Below are 17,481 nucleotides of genomic sequence, written 5' to 3' on the forward strand. Positions count from 1 at the left end.
ATACACTAAATATCCATAATATATCATCTTAACCTTTAACTCTTCATTAAGGAAGTTAAATCTTGAGGGGGAAAAATAAAAGAGGTGGGGGAGATGAGGAAGAACCACACGGCAAGTCTACGTCTAGTTTAATCAAGGTGAAAACAACAGTGCCACTCGCAATGAGACTAAATAAGCTACCCATTATGTAACAACTTAAATAACCTATATTAATTTTACCACAGTACATACCTCTGCTACTTCAAATCGTATTTTAAATTCTGTCAAATTCAGTGAATAGTCTTGTTTTTGTGACTTTCTATGTCGAGTAATTTTAGCTCCAGTAATTATCGGAGGAGATTCATCCACAGGACTAGACAGTGCATCAAAAAATTCCTCCTCCGAATCTAAATTGCACACAATATTAAGTCAACAAAGATCAAGTAAATATTTTTATAACTTCTGAAATTTAAACATTAAAATACTAAGAATTCATTTTAAGAACTAAATAGAAACATTATGACAAAGACAACAGAAAATACAAAATTACTTTTGAACATGTCCTGATGTCAAAAAAGTATAGAAAATTACAAATTATGTTGATTAAAAAGACTAACTTTTAAATCTATTTCGAAACTGTATAAGAAAACTTTACAGTAAACAATAACAGCAATGATCACATGCATAATAAACACTCAAAAATTAGCATGGAAATATGATCACTACATCTGGGTTGCATAATAGTACTAGCTACAAACTACATTACCAGCAGAGATCAGGATTTAAAGTTTGAATAAGGTCTCCCCCTTACATTTCATTTAATGTAATTTTAGCTAGCCAGTTACCAAAAGCCCAAAAATGTTAAATGAAAAATTCCACAATCGACACATTAAACCATTTTTTTTATATCCTTAGTAGTGTGTTGCAACTGTCATACTACCCCACTCCAGATGTGTCCCTTTGCAGGTTTATTGTAGGGGAAAAGAAAACAGCTTCCCTTTGTTCTCCCAAAGTTTACAAGTTTGTTGGAATTAACTCACAAAAGATTACAGGAGAAAAGATACACAAATTTATTAACATGCATAGGGGAAAATAAGTCAAACATTGTTTATCCAAATATCCCAATGAGGCCCAAATATTTATATATCCTTCTCTTAAGGAAAGGAGACGGGTGGGGTCATGCCTCCTGCTTAGAAACTCAAGACCCTGAGTATAAGCTCCAGCAGCAGCAGTCATTACAGTCATAGAGAAATGGGGAATGTGACTATTTGAGACAGAGTAAATGATTTTAGGTAAATGGATGGGCCAATGCTCAGACCTGAATAGGCCTAGGTGACAGAAAATAATTTAAATAAATTCTATTCTTAAATGAAAAATGCTAACCACATATGGTTATATTCTTTAATCTTTCATCCTATGAACATGTTTGGATAGTGAAAACTAAGGAAAAAGGCTAAAGATAAAGGTTTCCTTTTTTGGAAGCATCACAGAAAAAAGCCTCTTCCAACATCTGCTACTTTCCAAGCAGATACCTTGAAATAATCAGCATACCAAGCCAAGGTACCATTTCTGGGGATGAAATTCCCTAGATTCCTTCATTCAGTAGCCACATTGTACATATTACTCATCCATTAGACAGTTAGTAGCCTTCTTGGTTATTAGATCCACTGTTATAGAAGTGTTTTTGTTCAAGTAACTCTTATTTTACTTAATAATGACCTCAAAGTCTGTATGTTGTGGTTCTGGGAATTCACACACATCTGGGAAGTCATCAGTGGTCCCTTTGATTGAAACGTAAAATTTCTCAACTTAATTTAAAAAAAAAGCCTTATATGCTCATTATTTCTAACATCTACTCCTAGAACTAATCTGTGGAACTGTGAAGAGGAAACATAGTAGAACAGTGCTGAAAGTTATAGTCATAGTGTGAAGATCTCAGTTAAGACGGGGAAAAAAAAGCACTGAATTTCAGAAAGGTAAATACATATAGAAAAAAAACAACAGAAGAGTTCAGAACTCTTCAAGGGCTAGAAGTCTTAGAATATATCTACCATATATAAATAGGAGACTCTTCTCTCTTTTGAGAGATTGATCTCTAGAATTTATATTAAAATTTTTAGATCAAAAATTAGAAAAACAACCACTTTATATAAGTACTGAAAGATATTTAAGAAAAATGAAATTGCATCAATTATATCCCTAAAACCTAAATTGAAGTAAAAGAGCATTACGAAAAACATCTCTCTGGTTTCCACACTCAAAATATTCCTTAAAAGCAATATATCAACTGTTAACAATATGTCACTATTAAAAAGCAACTTTAAATGATATTAGAGTATTTTGAAATTTACGTATTAACACTTGATTTTTTTCTTTAATAGAAAAAGTTGATATTTGAAGTTTTACTATCAAAAAACTCTCCAAGTAACTAAATATATTATAAATTAGATATCTCAAAGTTTCATAGAGTTTTCTTTTTAACCCTGAACTCAATAAAGATTATTAACTTATTAAGTGACCTTTGCGATTATAAATTCAACTTTTCATACACCAAAAACAAACAAAAAAACCTATTAGAAAAGTAACTCCAAGGACATCTGAATTGTGGTTATTTTAAGGAACTCTAAGTTAAAATATCTAACAATACACAAATAATTGCTATTATTATTACATTTTTATGACTATAAAAGAACAAGCTATTACAGTCTAAATCATGCCATTTTGGCTTATTGGATTACTGTCAGAAACAGCAAACACAGAAGAGGCACAGAAGATAAAACTTATCCCTACTGAAATTGATACTAAAATTTATAAAAGAAATTTGCCTTTGTAATGGTATCTTATTATGCCAGAAGGATGACTCCTAGTTACAAAACATTCTCACAAAAGGGGAAAGAAGATGCTGACTTCATTCTAACCTTGCCATACTTTTTCTGCTTACCTTCCCAAACTCAGAAGTCCCACTTACTTTTCTTCATCTGAAACTGACATAGAAACCCTAGTTTTTATCACTCTTAAGTTTTCTATCATTCTTTCATATACACAAGATACAAATGTTAATAAATTACATCTGCTCCCTTTCTTTTCTCTTTCATTAAAAGGAAAGAACCAGCTATATTCCTTTATGAGGTCATTTGAAGAATACATGCCTCAAAATGGAAATTTTAATTATACAGTATAATGTATAAAATAGGGAATTTCCCTTAAGCAGTTTCATTTTACCATCTTCAGTCATGGAGGACAGTTCCAAGAAAGGAATTATTTTCTGTGTGATCTGTGATGTTGGCATAGATGACTGAATCTGAGGAGAAAGGAAGCACAGCTAAGTAGCACAAAGACTTTCATTTGAAGTTGTAAAACAATCTTATTTTAAAAAGCTATTCAGTTGAAATCATCTAGGAAGATATCAGAACTCAATTAGAAAAATAAATTATATAGATTTTTAAAAGAGGGTTTACCATTTCAAGATATATATTTTCTCTTAGGCAAAAACCTAAGAGAATTCACAAATCACAAAATAAGCACATATTTATTTAACAAACTACCAAACCATTTCCAAATGTGTTATACCATTCTTCAGTTGTTAAAGTATCAAATCTTTAACATCTCAGTTACCTGGGCCATTGGTATCATATTTATTTTTAGACAATTCTAATCACTGGTCAGTGGTGTATCTATATGGATTCATTTTCCTGATAGGTAATAAAGCTGAACATCTTTCATGTTAATTATTTACCCATTGTTTAATAAGCTATTGGTTTCCTAAAATAGTGTGGACACATGGTTTCCTAACATGCATGTTTGCAGGGACTTTTCCCATGTAAATGGGTGGGTAACTTGCCCATTTTTTTTTCAATAATGTCTACCAAAGAATAAAAATTGAATTTTCACAAGTACAACTTAGTTTTATGCTCCATTTATGACTAATGTTCTAAAATAATTTTACTATTCTAAGAACTCATAAATTTTTTTTCTCTTCAGGATTTTGTTCCAAAACATTACAATTTAGCTTTTACATTTAGATCTATGTTCCAATTCAAATTTAATTTTATGTGAGGTATGATGTTAAAGACTGAAATTCATCCGTTTTCCACATGGAAATCTATTTAACTCAACAATTAGATTTACACCTTTGTAAAATAAAAAAATTTATCACCTACTGTGGATTTATTTCTAAACACCATTCTGCTTTACTGATTTGCTTGTTTATCCTTGAGCTAATTTAAAATTGATAGGATTTAGGAAAACCTACACAAATTATGGTACTTTGCACTTAAAGGATGAATTGGATCAAAGTACATTATATATGTACAAACACATACATGGAAATGTGATGAAAGTCTTTTGTACATCTAATATACAATCAAAAGAGAAAATATTTATCATGTACAAAAGAACTAGAAAAACAGCATAAAATATGTGGCTATCTTCTTTCTGAAATTATCCAGACATAATGAAGACAATTATGAATATGGAAAAAAGTAATATTCATTGCAAAAATGTATATGCAATAAAAATCAAACAATGAGACAGAAAAAAGTACTTTTAATTGATCAATAGATTTTTCTTAATTTGAAAAATATTATCCAACAGAAAAAGAGTACAAAAGACATAGGAGCAGGGGCTGGGGATATGGCCTAGTGGCAAGAGTGCCTGCCTCGTATACATGAGGCCCTGGGTTCGATTCCCCAGCACCACATATACAGAAAATGGCCAGAAGTGGCACTGCGGCTCAAGTGGCAGAGTGCTAGCCTTGAGCAAAAAGAAGCCAGGGACAGTATTCAGGCCCTGAGTCCAAGCCCCAGGACTGGCCAAAAAAAAAAAAAAAAAAAGACATAGGAGCAGGTTCCAAAAGAAGAAATTCAACCATTAAACTTAGAAAAAAAAAATGAATTCAGAAAAAATGCAAATAAAAATTCAAGACATTTTCTCAGAATATTAATAACTGGTAATAGGATTAATTACAGTAAAAACATACTCACAGCTAATGGACTAAAATATTCAATTTAGAAAAAAATTCAAATCTGTCAAAACATAAAATTCAGATACTCTTTTAGTCAACAATACCACTTCTAGAAATTTATCCTACAAAGTACTCCCAAATATATGTAGTATAAGAAAGTTCAAGGCAGCATTTTTCAAAACTATAAACTCATAAGATGTGAATACCCATCAAAAGATATATTAACTGAAAAATAATATATTTACACAATTCAAAGAATAATTATGAAACAGGTAGCTCTGTAAGTGCTAACATGAAAATATCTCAAAGATTCATAACAGATGACTGTAGTAATGAAAGAACAGTTTGAGAACAGTATGATAGCAACATTTAATTTTAAGACTGTAAGATACATTTAATTTTAAGACTGTAAGATGTATGTGTAGAGAAATGATTAACAATGTTGCCAAGAACAAGAAATGAAAGCTGCCAAAGTAAGCATATCTTATACTTTAAAAAAATCTGATTGTACTCTTTCATGCTTTATCCATTTCTTTCTCAAAATGTTCAAGATGATTTACAAATCATTATATCTGAAATTTCTGTGGTTTTTCTAAATACGTGTGTGTGTGTGTGTGTGTGTGTGTGTGTGTCTGTGGCTTGAATTTAGGGCTGAGTGCTATCCCTTAGTTTGTTTGCTCAACACTAGCCCTCTACCAATTGAACCTCAACTCTACTTTGGGATTTTTAATGGATAGATAAGAGTCTCATGGAATTCCAAGACGGCTTTGAATCACCATCCTCGGATCTCAACCTCCTGATTGACTAGGATTACAGGCATGAGCCACTAGTGGCTTCTCAACATTCTTTTGTAATTCAATTTTCTATTAATTCTGAATTAATACTACCTGCAATGACTTGACAGGGGCAGATACATCAGCTACCGGTGTAGGTTTTGGAATGCTTTCAACCAGTTCCATAATTCCTTGTAATTTTTTATCAGAGATTCGTAAAGAAACAAGAGGTAACTTTCCAGAAATCTTGAATCTGTATTTAAAAAGACAGGAATCATGACAGAGAACATTCATTCTGATTTAAGTGAATTAATTTAAAAAAAAAAGACCTAGAGGGCTGGGGATATAGCCTAGTGGCAAGAGTGCCTGCCTCAGATACACGAGGCCCTAGGTTCGATTCCCCAGCACCACATATACGGAAAACGGCCAGAAGCTGCGCTGTGGCTCAAGTGGCGGAGTGCTAGCCTTGAGCGGGAAGAAGCCAGGGACGGTGCTCAGGCCCTGAGTCCAAGGCCCAGGACTGGCCAAAAAAAAAAAAGACCTAGAGGTGGATATTTACTTCTATGATATAGCACCTGCGTAACATATACAATATCCTAGGCTTAATCCCGAGTGACAAGAAACAAGCAACAAAAGGGAGGCAGAGGGGTAAAGGAAACCTGAGACAGAGAAAAATAGACTGTACCCTTCAAATCACACAAATATAGCCAAATGTGATTTTAAGCACTAAAAGTCACTATACCAATTCCTATCTTGCCTCAATATACAGTCTCATTACACATGTACTAGCCTCAATATTTTTAGGATTATCTAATGTTTCATTCATTCTACTATTTGCCAAGTATAGTTGACAATTACTGTTATCAAGTATGTATTACATAACAGACACTGAAGTACTTTATATTCATTATAATAAATATTCCTCACAATCTACAAGTAATCAACTACTTTTACTCACTTTAAGTTTAAGTTCCACATGTGTGTGGTTCCTATAATAAAACTAAGGCTTATCAAGTTCAAATAACTTATCCAGGGAATTACATCTCTAAAGACATGACTCAAAACCAGACCAGTGTTTCACTGTTATTTTAAACTGCCTTGAAGACCTTTTCCTAAAAGAAAATCATAAAGAATTAAGAGACAGACTTCAAAGAGAAAATTTTCTTTCACCATTGTTATCCAGTAAAACTTTATTAAATTGCACATATTGATTACTAAGGTTTTAATTCTATAAAATGTACTTCAATTCCTTAAAAAATTATATGCTTTCTTTTACTTTTTTAAATTTAATTTTAATGTCAAAGTGATGTACAGAGGAGTTACAGTTACATATGTAAGGTAGTGAGTATACTTCCTGTCGAACATTGTTAATCCCTCCCTCGTTTGCTTAAGTATCTGTAGTTAATCCACACACTGGCTTAACTTCATTATACATTACATATCTGACAATTAGTATATCTAAATACTTTCTTAAAATATGCAAGTTGTACAGTCAGAAGCTGTTAGGCAAAGAAATATTACCTACCAAGTAACAAACAAAATTACAAAACCCTTTTTATCTTAAAAGCCTGACATCCTTGCCTCTATTTTGTATTTGCCTTTGCTCTAAGCCATTGTCTTTCCCAATCAGTTTAGGTACCATGAATGACAGGATTCATCAATAACATCTTTATGACAATTGAACAAAACTACCTCTAAGTAAAGCACTGCAGGAAAGACCACATCCATCAATATATTGCCTATAATGATGAGGCTGCAGCTTGAGCATGGGACCCTGACAGTTCCTCCCCACAAGTAATGCCAGCAACAATTTCACTAGAACTACTATAGACCAAGTACTGAGAAAATGCTCAACCAGGTCTCACATGGGACTGTGACTGTTTTACTATGCATACCATTTGTTTCCTTCCCTAATTCTTTGTCTATTTAAGCCTGTATTTAATGTGTGTGCCCAACAGATATAAAGTATAAGAGGTCTTGGAGTGTTCTAAACCATGTGATAAATCTTTCTCTGCTCGTTACCATTACAATCTTTTTACTTGGCACACGGAGGTGAGAAGGTAGACCTGAAATGTAAAACCCCAGGGGTTTGGGTCTGCAGCCTAAACTTTCAGCTTCAATATTTCAAAGGAAGGTTCCAGTTACTTATAGGGTTTCCAAATACATAATATACTTACTTTATACTGCTCATAAATTACAAAATGCAGACTAAAATCTCAAATTTTGTCTTTTTTGGTCTTTGCTTATTTTTAGTATACCTGCCTGGTTCTAACCATTAGCAACACATAGAATTATATCCATTAAAAAGCTATTTTATTATTTTCTTCTGTGTTATGCCTATTCTCTGAAAAAAATAATATATATTCTCCTTAATCATCCTGACCAAAAAAAATGAGTCTAAAGCAAGCTAAGTTGCTTTTTCTTGCCTCAGGATAATCTTTCTTCCTTTTGGTACCCTGAATGTCCTAGATTATAGCATACCAGAAAACGACAACAAATTCTGACTTGCAAATAAAAAAAAGGGGGGGAGGGAGAAAGAAAATCAATGCACCCAGGTACTAAGTGGCTCATGCTTGTAATCCAAGCTACTCAGGAGGGTGAGATCTGAAAATTGAGATTAAAAGCCAGCCCAGGCAGGAAAGTCTATGAGACTCTTACCTCCAACTAAGCAACAAAAACCCTCAAGTAGAGACAAAGTTGAAGTGGTAGAGTGCCAGCCTTTAGCTGAACATTATGGGACTCAGGCCTTATGTTCAAGCCCCAGTTAGAGGAGGGTTGGGTGGATAAGGGAGAGAGAAGCATATTTGTATGTTTGCATAAGGAAGTCAATGCATATTTACTTGTTATTACCAAATGGAAATTTTTATAAGAAATACCAGAGGTTAAATAGGCAGAAGGACATTGGGAAATAAATTACAGAATTTAGGTTTTACCTCTAAAATCAAACAACACATAAAGCTAAATACATACATACACACACACACATCCCAGAATGTACAGAGTGGACTTAATTCAGATTTTCTAGGAAAATGAAGCCTAGAAGAATAAGATTTAGTCCAGCACGTAAAACCTGCTATTAGGTAGCATCACAGTAAATTAAAAGATCACAAAAAGAGGTTTGGACATAATAAGCAGAGAGAAGACTTCTTTGAGAAGGTGTTTTATTCTCGAGAGTAAAAATCAGTCCCTAATCTCACCCTTCAAAAAAATCCCGGGAAAGCCAGACACAGGTGGCTCTTGCCTGTAATCTTAGCTACTCAGGAGGATCTGAAGATTGTGTTCAAAGCCAGCCCAGGCAGGAAAATCCATGAGACTCTTATCTCTAACTAACCACCACCCAACCTTAAGTAGAGCTTTGGCTCAAAGTAGTAGAGTGTTAGCCTTAAAGCAAAAGCTCAAGGACAGTGTTTAGGTCCTGAACTCAAGCCCCAGGACCTGCAAAACAAAACAAAACAGAAATCTCTGAGGATTGTGGTAAGTCTCTCATGAGTTGTTCTTGGGTCTTTCCTTTTCTAAGCCACACTCTGTATGGAAAAGGGTCAGACTATGCCCAATTCCTTCTATTTATAACACTTAACCACTACCATGTGAACATTCTATTCTCCTCCTTGATAACACCAATTCTCCTGAAACTATGTGGAAGGCCATTAAATGAGCTTTTGATGGAAAGTTTAAATAACTCTGATTGAGGTGTGAATACTTTAGAATACAAAAAGTTGGCAGAAAGAAGGTATTATGGCTACCTCTCTATATAAAACTATATAAGAATAAGCCAGCAACGATGTAGTATATAGCTACATTTTCTATTTTATATAGGATTTAAAATACAAATACATAAAAGTAACTTTCTTTAAGTCTCTGTTAATAGGTATAGAGCGAGTAAGGTTTTTAAATTGGGACATCAGTAACTTCAGCTATAATGGGGTGGAGTTGAGAAATAGGGTTTTGTTTTGGGTTTTTTTGCATGCAGTTGTAACTAAGTGGATATTAAGCACATTGTAATAACTTTAGGATATTATATATAATCTCCAGGGAAATCAGGAAGAAAATACCCATTAACTATTAAGAATTTAAATTAGAAAGGAATGAAAACATGTTACAAAAAATATCAACTAAATACAAAAGGCAGGAAGAGGGAATTAAGCACCAGACTTCATACCTCAAAAACATAAATCAAACACTAAGTTACAAGGGACTGTTCAGTACAAACAGGAGGATTTGATCCCTGTGATCAATAAGACAGATCAACCCAACAAGGGATTTATAAAATAACAGAAGTCTACTGAAGAATCTCCATACCGCTTTCCAGAGTGCTTGAACAAGTTTACATTCTCACTAACAATGTAGTAGGGTTCCCTTTTGGCCACATCCCCTCCAGCATTTGTTATTAGTTTTCCTGATAATGGACATTCTTACTGGGGTGAGGTGGAATCTCAGTGTTGTTTTGATTTCCATTTCTTTTATGGCCAGTGATGTAGAGTACTTCCTTCATGTATCTCTTGGCTATTCTCATTTCCTCTTCAGAGAAGTCTCTTTTTAGGTCTTTAGCCCATTTTTTTGAGGGGGCAGTTGGCTCTTTGAGGATTTGTTTTGAAGGAATTTAATTTTTTGAGTTCTATGTATATTTTAGATATGAGGCCTTTGCCCACTGTATGGCCAGTAAAGATCTTCTCCCAATCTGTGGGCCTTCTGTTTATCTTGCAAGCTATGCCCTTTGCCATGCAGAAGCTCTGTAGTTTGATGCAGTCCCATTTGTCCAGCCTTTCTTTAATTTGTTGCGTTTCAGAGCCTTTATTAAGGAAGTTTCAACCTGTGCCAAGGAGCCCTAGTGTTTCTCCTATTCCTTCTTGTAGTGTTTTCAGGGTATCTGATTTTACTTCGAGGTCTTTGATCCATTTGGAATTGATTTTGGTGAAGGATAAACATAGAGCACCCCTACAATCCAACAGCCCCACTTTTGGGCATCTTCCCCAAAGTTTACAAACAAGACCACACTAAAGCCACCAGCACAACAATGTTCATGGCAGCACAATTTGTCATTGCTAAAACATGGAACCAACACCAATACCCCTCAGTAGATGAGTGGATCAGGAAAATGTGGTACATATACACAATGGAATTCTATGCCTCTATCAGAAAGAATGACACTGCCCATTCGTAAGGAAATGGAAGGACTTGGAAAAAATCATACTAAGTGAAGTGAGCCAGACCCAAAGAAGAATGGACTCTATGATTTCCCTCACTGATCACAATTAGTACATGTCTAGGATAGTCCTAACTGAAGATCACAATAGCTCAATAGCTATGTACATATGAACATATAAGATGATGCTAAGTGAAATGAACTCTAAGTTATGGAAATAAATAGTTTATTGTTATTTTTAACATGCTATATGAAATTATGCCTTTTTCTTTTGTCTTTCTTCCCCATTGTTTTACCCCTGACATTACTGTAACTGATTTTGGTATCCAGGGTATTGTATATATGTTTATCATAACTAAGAAGGCAAGGGGAACATCAAAATGGAAAGACCGAGGGGTAAAAGGCAAACCAATGCAACAGCAATACTTAGAAGACAATATTCTATAAACCAACTGTACAACTCAGGGGAGGGGAGGGAATTGCGGAGGGGGAAGGGGAGAAAAATGAGGCAGGAGGTAACAAGTTTGATAAGAAATGCACTCACGGCCTTACATATGAAACTGTACATCGGTACATCACTTAGACAATAAATTAATTTAAAATAAATAAAATAACAAAAGTCTAAAACAACACTATTCACTATATACTTCATGGATAAAACTTGAAAACATTATGCAAAGTACAGTAATCCAGAACGAAAACAGCCACTTATTTTGTGCAGATTCACTCATATGGGGAGCCTACAACCGTTAAATTCATAAAGGTTACAAATAAGCTGATGGTAGTCAATGGCTAGGGGCAGGGTATAATGGGTATCATTGGTTAGTGGGCATGGAGTTTCAGTTTGGAAGTTAGTAAATTTCTAGAGGCAGATGGTGATTCTGATTGTCCCACAATATAAATGTATTTATGTTGATCAACTATATAGTTAATTTAAATGGCAAATAATTTAAATAGCAAATGCTTTGTAACATGTATTCTGCAAGAAAAAAAAGTAAAAAAATATGACATTTTTCTCACTACAGAATTACTTAGAATATCTAAATCATATGAAACAATACATACTTGGGCATCCTGATATCCATGAAAACCATAGCTTTAGAGAGCTCCACGCTGACATGCATGGGTACCAATATATGCTGTGTAGATACATTCAGTTTTCGTGCTTCTTTCCAATTATCACCTAATTACAGAAAACATTTCATATTTAACATTAGCATAATTTGAATAACAAACACTAAAATTACTTATTCATACCTGTCTACATACCACGTGGAATGAAAAAAATTATCTTAGCTATCTAACATTCTGAACATCTTATTCATCTAAAGTAAAAGATAACCAACAGGAAAAATTCATTATTTTCCTTATACTTCATCCAGAGACATTGTATATTATACTGTAATAAAAAATGCTATTTTTACAAGTATATTTTAATAAAATATAATGTGTATCTATTGATATCACTGACCAGCTATATTACCTCTACAACAATGTAACTGTAAAAACAGTACAACAGTAAAATGAAAAAGAAAAGGAAAATGAGTTTCATGTAATAGTAATTGATAAACATACTACAATTTATTCAAGATTTATAAATACCACTGTTCTGGGCAATGGTTAAACTTTAATTCTCATAATGATTTATCATCATTCTACTTTAAAAACAGACTCAAAACTTAAAACTTTCCTAAGTCAATGTAATAGTGATAAAACTGAAATTCACATCCAGGTCTACAAACAGGCAATAATCCGAGCAGTTTTATGAACTTAAAAGTTTAGTTAGAAGGTGGTTAAATAATTTATAGCACAATCTTAGAAGCCTAACCCTGCTAATGAAAGCCATATAAGTGCTTAAAATATTACTGGTAACAATAATAGACAACTATGTAAATTGGGGATAGGTATAATGACATACTACTTTAATACTCAAAGTGGAGGAAGAACTTTGAGTTTGATGCCAACCTAGATTACATAGTGATATTTTAGCTCTAAAAACACCACCATTATCCCTCCAAAAAAGGAAAGAGAAGAACAGAGATAAGGGAAGGAGAGAGGAACAAAATGTTTAAAATAGCATTCACAATTCACATAAAAATTATTACACAAGCAGACTCCATATACTCATAGACATACTGAAAATAACAGTAAAAGGATATGCACTAAAATATTCATAGTGTTCATGTCTGAACAGTAAGATTAAGGCTTGTCTTTATGGTTATTCACAGCTTCTAAGATAGGTATAAAAATAAATTAAAATTATGTTAAGATTAGGTCTTAATCCTTACCACTCAATAGACTGATAGCTGAAAGACAGCAGTTTGAAGCCAGCCCAGGGAGAAAAGTCTATGAGACTCCATTCCAATTAACCAGCAAAAAGTTAGACTAAAGGCATTGCAAAAATGGTAGAGTGCCATCTGTGAGCAAGAAAGTTAAGCAAACATAAGGCCCCTCAGCTTAAGCCCTAGAACTATGTAAAATAATTACATATATAATATATACACATATAACTGTATATATTATATATATAAAGCTCAGTAAACTAGAGCATTTGTCTAACATGCTCAAAGCCCTGGCTTTATACATAAAATACACACAAAATACACGTACCAAAAATATTGTAAAAAAAGAATAGGGTCTATATAATACAGATCATTATTATATAGATTATATCATCTATATAGACTACACTAGATAATTTTAAAATATCTGTAAATATATATCTATATAGAGAATAAGGAGGATAGATTCTATAGAATCTATAATTATATTTCATGCATAGAGAATAGATTCTATATAGAATCTATAATATATATTTATGTATATATTAACATATATACATGTATTACATATATCATACATTACATATAATATATAGTAATATATGATATATATTATATTATATATACTTATATGTTGTATTCTATATATAATTATATATTATATATTATTATATATATAATCTTAATCTTACTGTTCAGACATGAACACTATGAATATTTTAGTGCATATCCTTTTACTGTTATTTTCAGTATGTCTTGAGTATATGGAGTGTGTTTGTGTAATATTTAATTTTTATGTGAATTGTGAATGCTATTTTAAACATTTTGTTCCTCTCTCCTTCCCTTATCTCTGTTCTTCTCTTTCCTTTTTTGGAGGGATAATGGTGGTGTTTTTAGAGCTAAAATATCACTATGTAATCTAGGTTGGCATATACATTATATATAATACATTATATATTATATAATATATAGTAATATATATGTAATGTATATGTGATATATGTACATATACATATATGTGTATGTGGTATATGTATATACACATATATGAATATGTATACATATATGCATTTATTATATTATACATTGATAATTTATTATATATTGTATATATTACATATTATACACTGATATATTAGATTACAACATAATATGCCTATAGTTATATTATATGCTAATATATATTGATGTATTTATTATATGTAATAAATTATATATGTAAGTATAATATATACTATATACATATATTACATATCTAGTATATAAATTACATACTAAGATGCCTGTAACTATATTTATGAATATATAATACAGATTACAGATATCTATATAATTAGTCTATATAATAATGATCTGTGCTCTATCTATGTAATATTTAAACCTAACAAATGATTCAAGACAGAAAAACCTGGAAACAAAGGAACATTAAGCTCATGGAGATAGGAGACTAATTTTAAAAATTCCATCACACACAGGTACTGCTGGTTCACAGGTATAATCCTAGCTTTACAGGAAGTGAAAATGCAGTTTGCAATCAGCCTAGGCAATCTGGTTTTTGGCAGTATGGACCTTTAGAACTCAGGGCTTCACACTTGCTAGGCTAGGCAGGTATTCTACTGCTTGAACCACACCTCTGGTTCATTTTGCACTGGTTATTTTTGAGACAGAGTTTCATGTTCTTCCTGACTTGGTCACTTGTGATGACTTATTTATGCTTCCTCTGTTTCTGGGATGACAGGCACAAACCATCATGCCCAGAAGCTTTTTGTACTCGGGTGTGGTGTGGTGAACTTTTTTTTTTGGCCAGGGCTAGCCTTGCATCATTATCTTCCAGTTTTGGCCTCTCACGTAGCTGATATCATAGGCAAGCATGTAGCTGATATAGGCATGTCCCATCATACCAAGCTATTGGTGGAAATTGGATCTTGCAAACTTTTTGCCCCAGCTGCCCTTGAACTGAGATCCTGTTGATTTCATCTCTCAACAAGCTAGGATTATAGGCAAGAACCTTGGTATTTAGTAGATTAAGGGATTCAAACAGATTTAATGACAGACAACAAGACCTACAATAAAATAAACTGGTACACTAGAAAAAATTGCAAACGTTTACCAAACTGGAATAAGGGAAAATACAAATTGGTAAATAAATATAGAGGAGCTAGGGAGATGTGGATATGCACTACATCTCGGGGAACACAAGAAAATTACTATTTCTTTATATTTCTAAGATGTTTTAAAATGATTGATTGCTTGATACAGGGGTCTCTGTTCTCAATCTTCTTTCTTGTGTTTGAATTCTGAAGGGTATGCTTCAATCATTCTGAAGGTGTTAACATAACCTACATGCTGATCTCAAGCTTCTTGAACTTGAGCTGTGCTCCATTTAAAACAACAGAATACCTCCCTCCATTGTGAACACTCCGTGGGCAGGAATATTTTCCCTCAACTGGGCTCCGAATGGAGCCTTCAAGAACAGTTTTGCATGTGGTACAATACAACGATGAGGCTTTTATCTGCAGTTAACCAACAAATCAGTGGTTCAGTGGCTGAGTGCCAGCCTTGAGCCAAAAAGATGAGTGACAGCACCTAGTTTCAGAGTTCAAGCTCTAGTACTGGCATACAGGAGTGCATGCATACATACATATACCTACACATACATACACACAAAATTACATCAGTATCAGTCTAATTGAAATATTCTTTTACTATCCACACAGATAAAATCATATTTAGAACCATGTATTGCTCAAGAGATTATGCGATAATCATATAAAGCAATCCTATTTTTTAAAAAACTTGTTCAAGGGGCTGGGAATATGGCCTAGCAGCAAAAGTGCTTGCCTCGTATACATGAAGCCCTGGGTTCAATTCCCCAGCACCACATATATGGAAAATGGCCAGAAGTGGCACTGTGGCTCAAGGGGCAGAGTGCTAGCCTTGGGCAAAAAGAAGCCAAGGACAGTGCTCAGGCCCTGAGTCCAAGGCCCAGGACTGGCAGGAAAAAACAAAAAAACAAAAAAACTTGTTCAAGAAAAAAAATTCAGTTATTTAAAATCAGTATTTGTCAACTGAAAGGAACGCCAATAGTCATCAAACAATAATACTTCTTAATTTTTATCTTTTTTGTTTTGTTTTTGCTGACAGTCCTGGGCTTTGCACTCAGGGCCTGGGCTTTATCCCTGGGCCTCTTCTGTGCTCAAAGCTAAAGCTCTTCCACTTGAGCCACAGCATCACTTCTGAATAGTTTATTGGAGATAAAATCTTAAGGACTTTCCTGCCTGTGCTGACTTCAAACTGTGATCCTTGGATCTCAGCCTCCCGAGTAGATAGAGTTACAGGTGTAAGCCACCAGCGTCTAGCTAATTTTAGCATTTTTTAACAAAGGATTTTTGTGTAGTGAATAGTGATCACAAACTTCAAATGTTTGACCAAAATATTTCATTTAAACAAAGAAAATACCACAAATTTATTCCAAGAAAAATTAGTAGACTTTTGAAAATAACTTGCTTTTGCCACTCTAGTACTTCTTGGGCTCCTTCTACAACAACCAAATGATAAAAGAAACACAAACCAAGTCATCATGCTAAAACAAAGAAAGGAAAATGTTCTAGTCCCATGTAAACTACTTTTAATAGTAATTACTTTGGCATCTCATTGCTTTTCCTTCCTTTGGCTCAGATAATTATAGTGTGACCACATACATACACAGAGACCTCTAATTTTCAAACTTTGTTAAATGATCTAAAGATTCATTAAATACTAATGATTCAGAAGCAGTATGGTAGAATGGAGAAAGAGCTAAATACATCTTAAGTATGCTTTACTTTAGTAGTTTATTAAATAAAATTAATTTCTGACTCTAAGTTCACCTAAAAACCAGAAACAGAAGCTATGCTTAGGATAGTGACATCCATAATCTTTAGCTAGTTATAACTGAAGCAGTCAGAGCCCCTAACTCATTACCTCTAGCCTGGTTATCCAAAAGCCTCTTCTAGTTATTCAATTGTATAACAGAAATATCTGTGTAATATGGATCAATCATTTGTTAAAGGTTAGAACTGTGTAGAATGGGTTTTCTCAACCTGAGCACTACTGACATTTGTTGTTGGAGGCTGGCCTATACACTGTAATCTGACCTACACTCAGTAAATGCTCATAGTAGACCTAACCTTTTATCTGTAATAACCAAAAATATCCTCTAGATACTGACATTTGTCTCCTTAGGGCCAAAAACACCATAATACTGTTAGGTAATATTCACTATCAACTCTAACTTTAAAATATAAAAAAGTCTAACACAATTGTGAGAGTGCCTTCAAATTACTTAAAAACCTAATACTA

General features: G+C 33.4%; 1 protein-coding gene across 3 annotated transcripts in view; it reads right to left on the reverse strand.

Moving 5' to 3' along the window:
* Vps13a (vacuolar protein sorting 13 homolog A) overlaps positions 1-17,481 on the reverse strand; it is a 178,199-nt gene that overhangs the window by 122,173 nt on the left and 38,545 nt on the right. For all 3 annotated transcript variants that reach the window (XM_048332075.1, XM_048332068.1, XM_048332083.1), the window contains exons 22-25: positions 11,924-12,041; positions 5,830-5,968; positions 3,202-3,280; positions 232-386 (exon numbers count right to left, since the gene is read on the reverse strand). In XM_048332075.1, coding sequence (XP_048188032.1) covers positions 232-386; positions 3,202-3,280; positions 5,830-5,968; positions 11,924-12,041 — 491 coding nt within the window. The remainder of the gene's footprint in view (positions 1-231; positions 387-3,201; positions 3,281-5,829; positions 5,969-11,923; positions 12,042-17,481) is intronic.

Source organism: Perognathus longimembris, chromosome 1 (assembly GCF_023159225.1).
Source record: "Perognathus longimembris pacificus isolate PPM17 chromosome 1, ASM2315922v1, whole genome shotgun sequence".
Classification (NCBI taxonomy): Eukaryota; Metazoa; Chordata; class Mammalia; order Rodentia; family Heteromyidae; genus Perognathus; species Perognathus longimembris.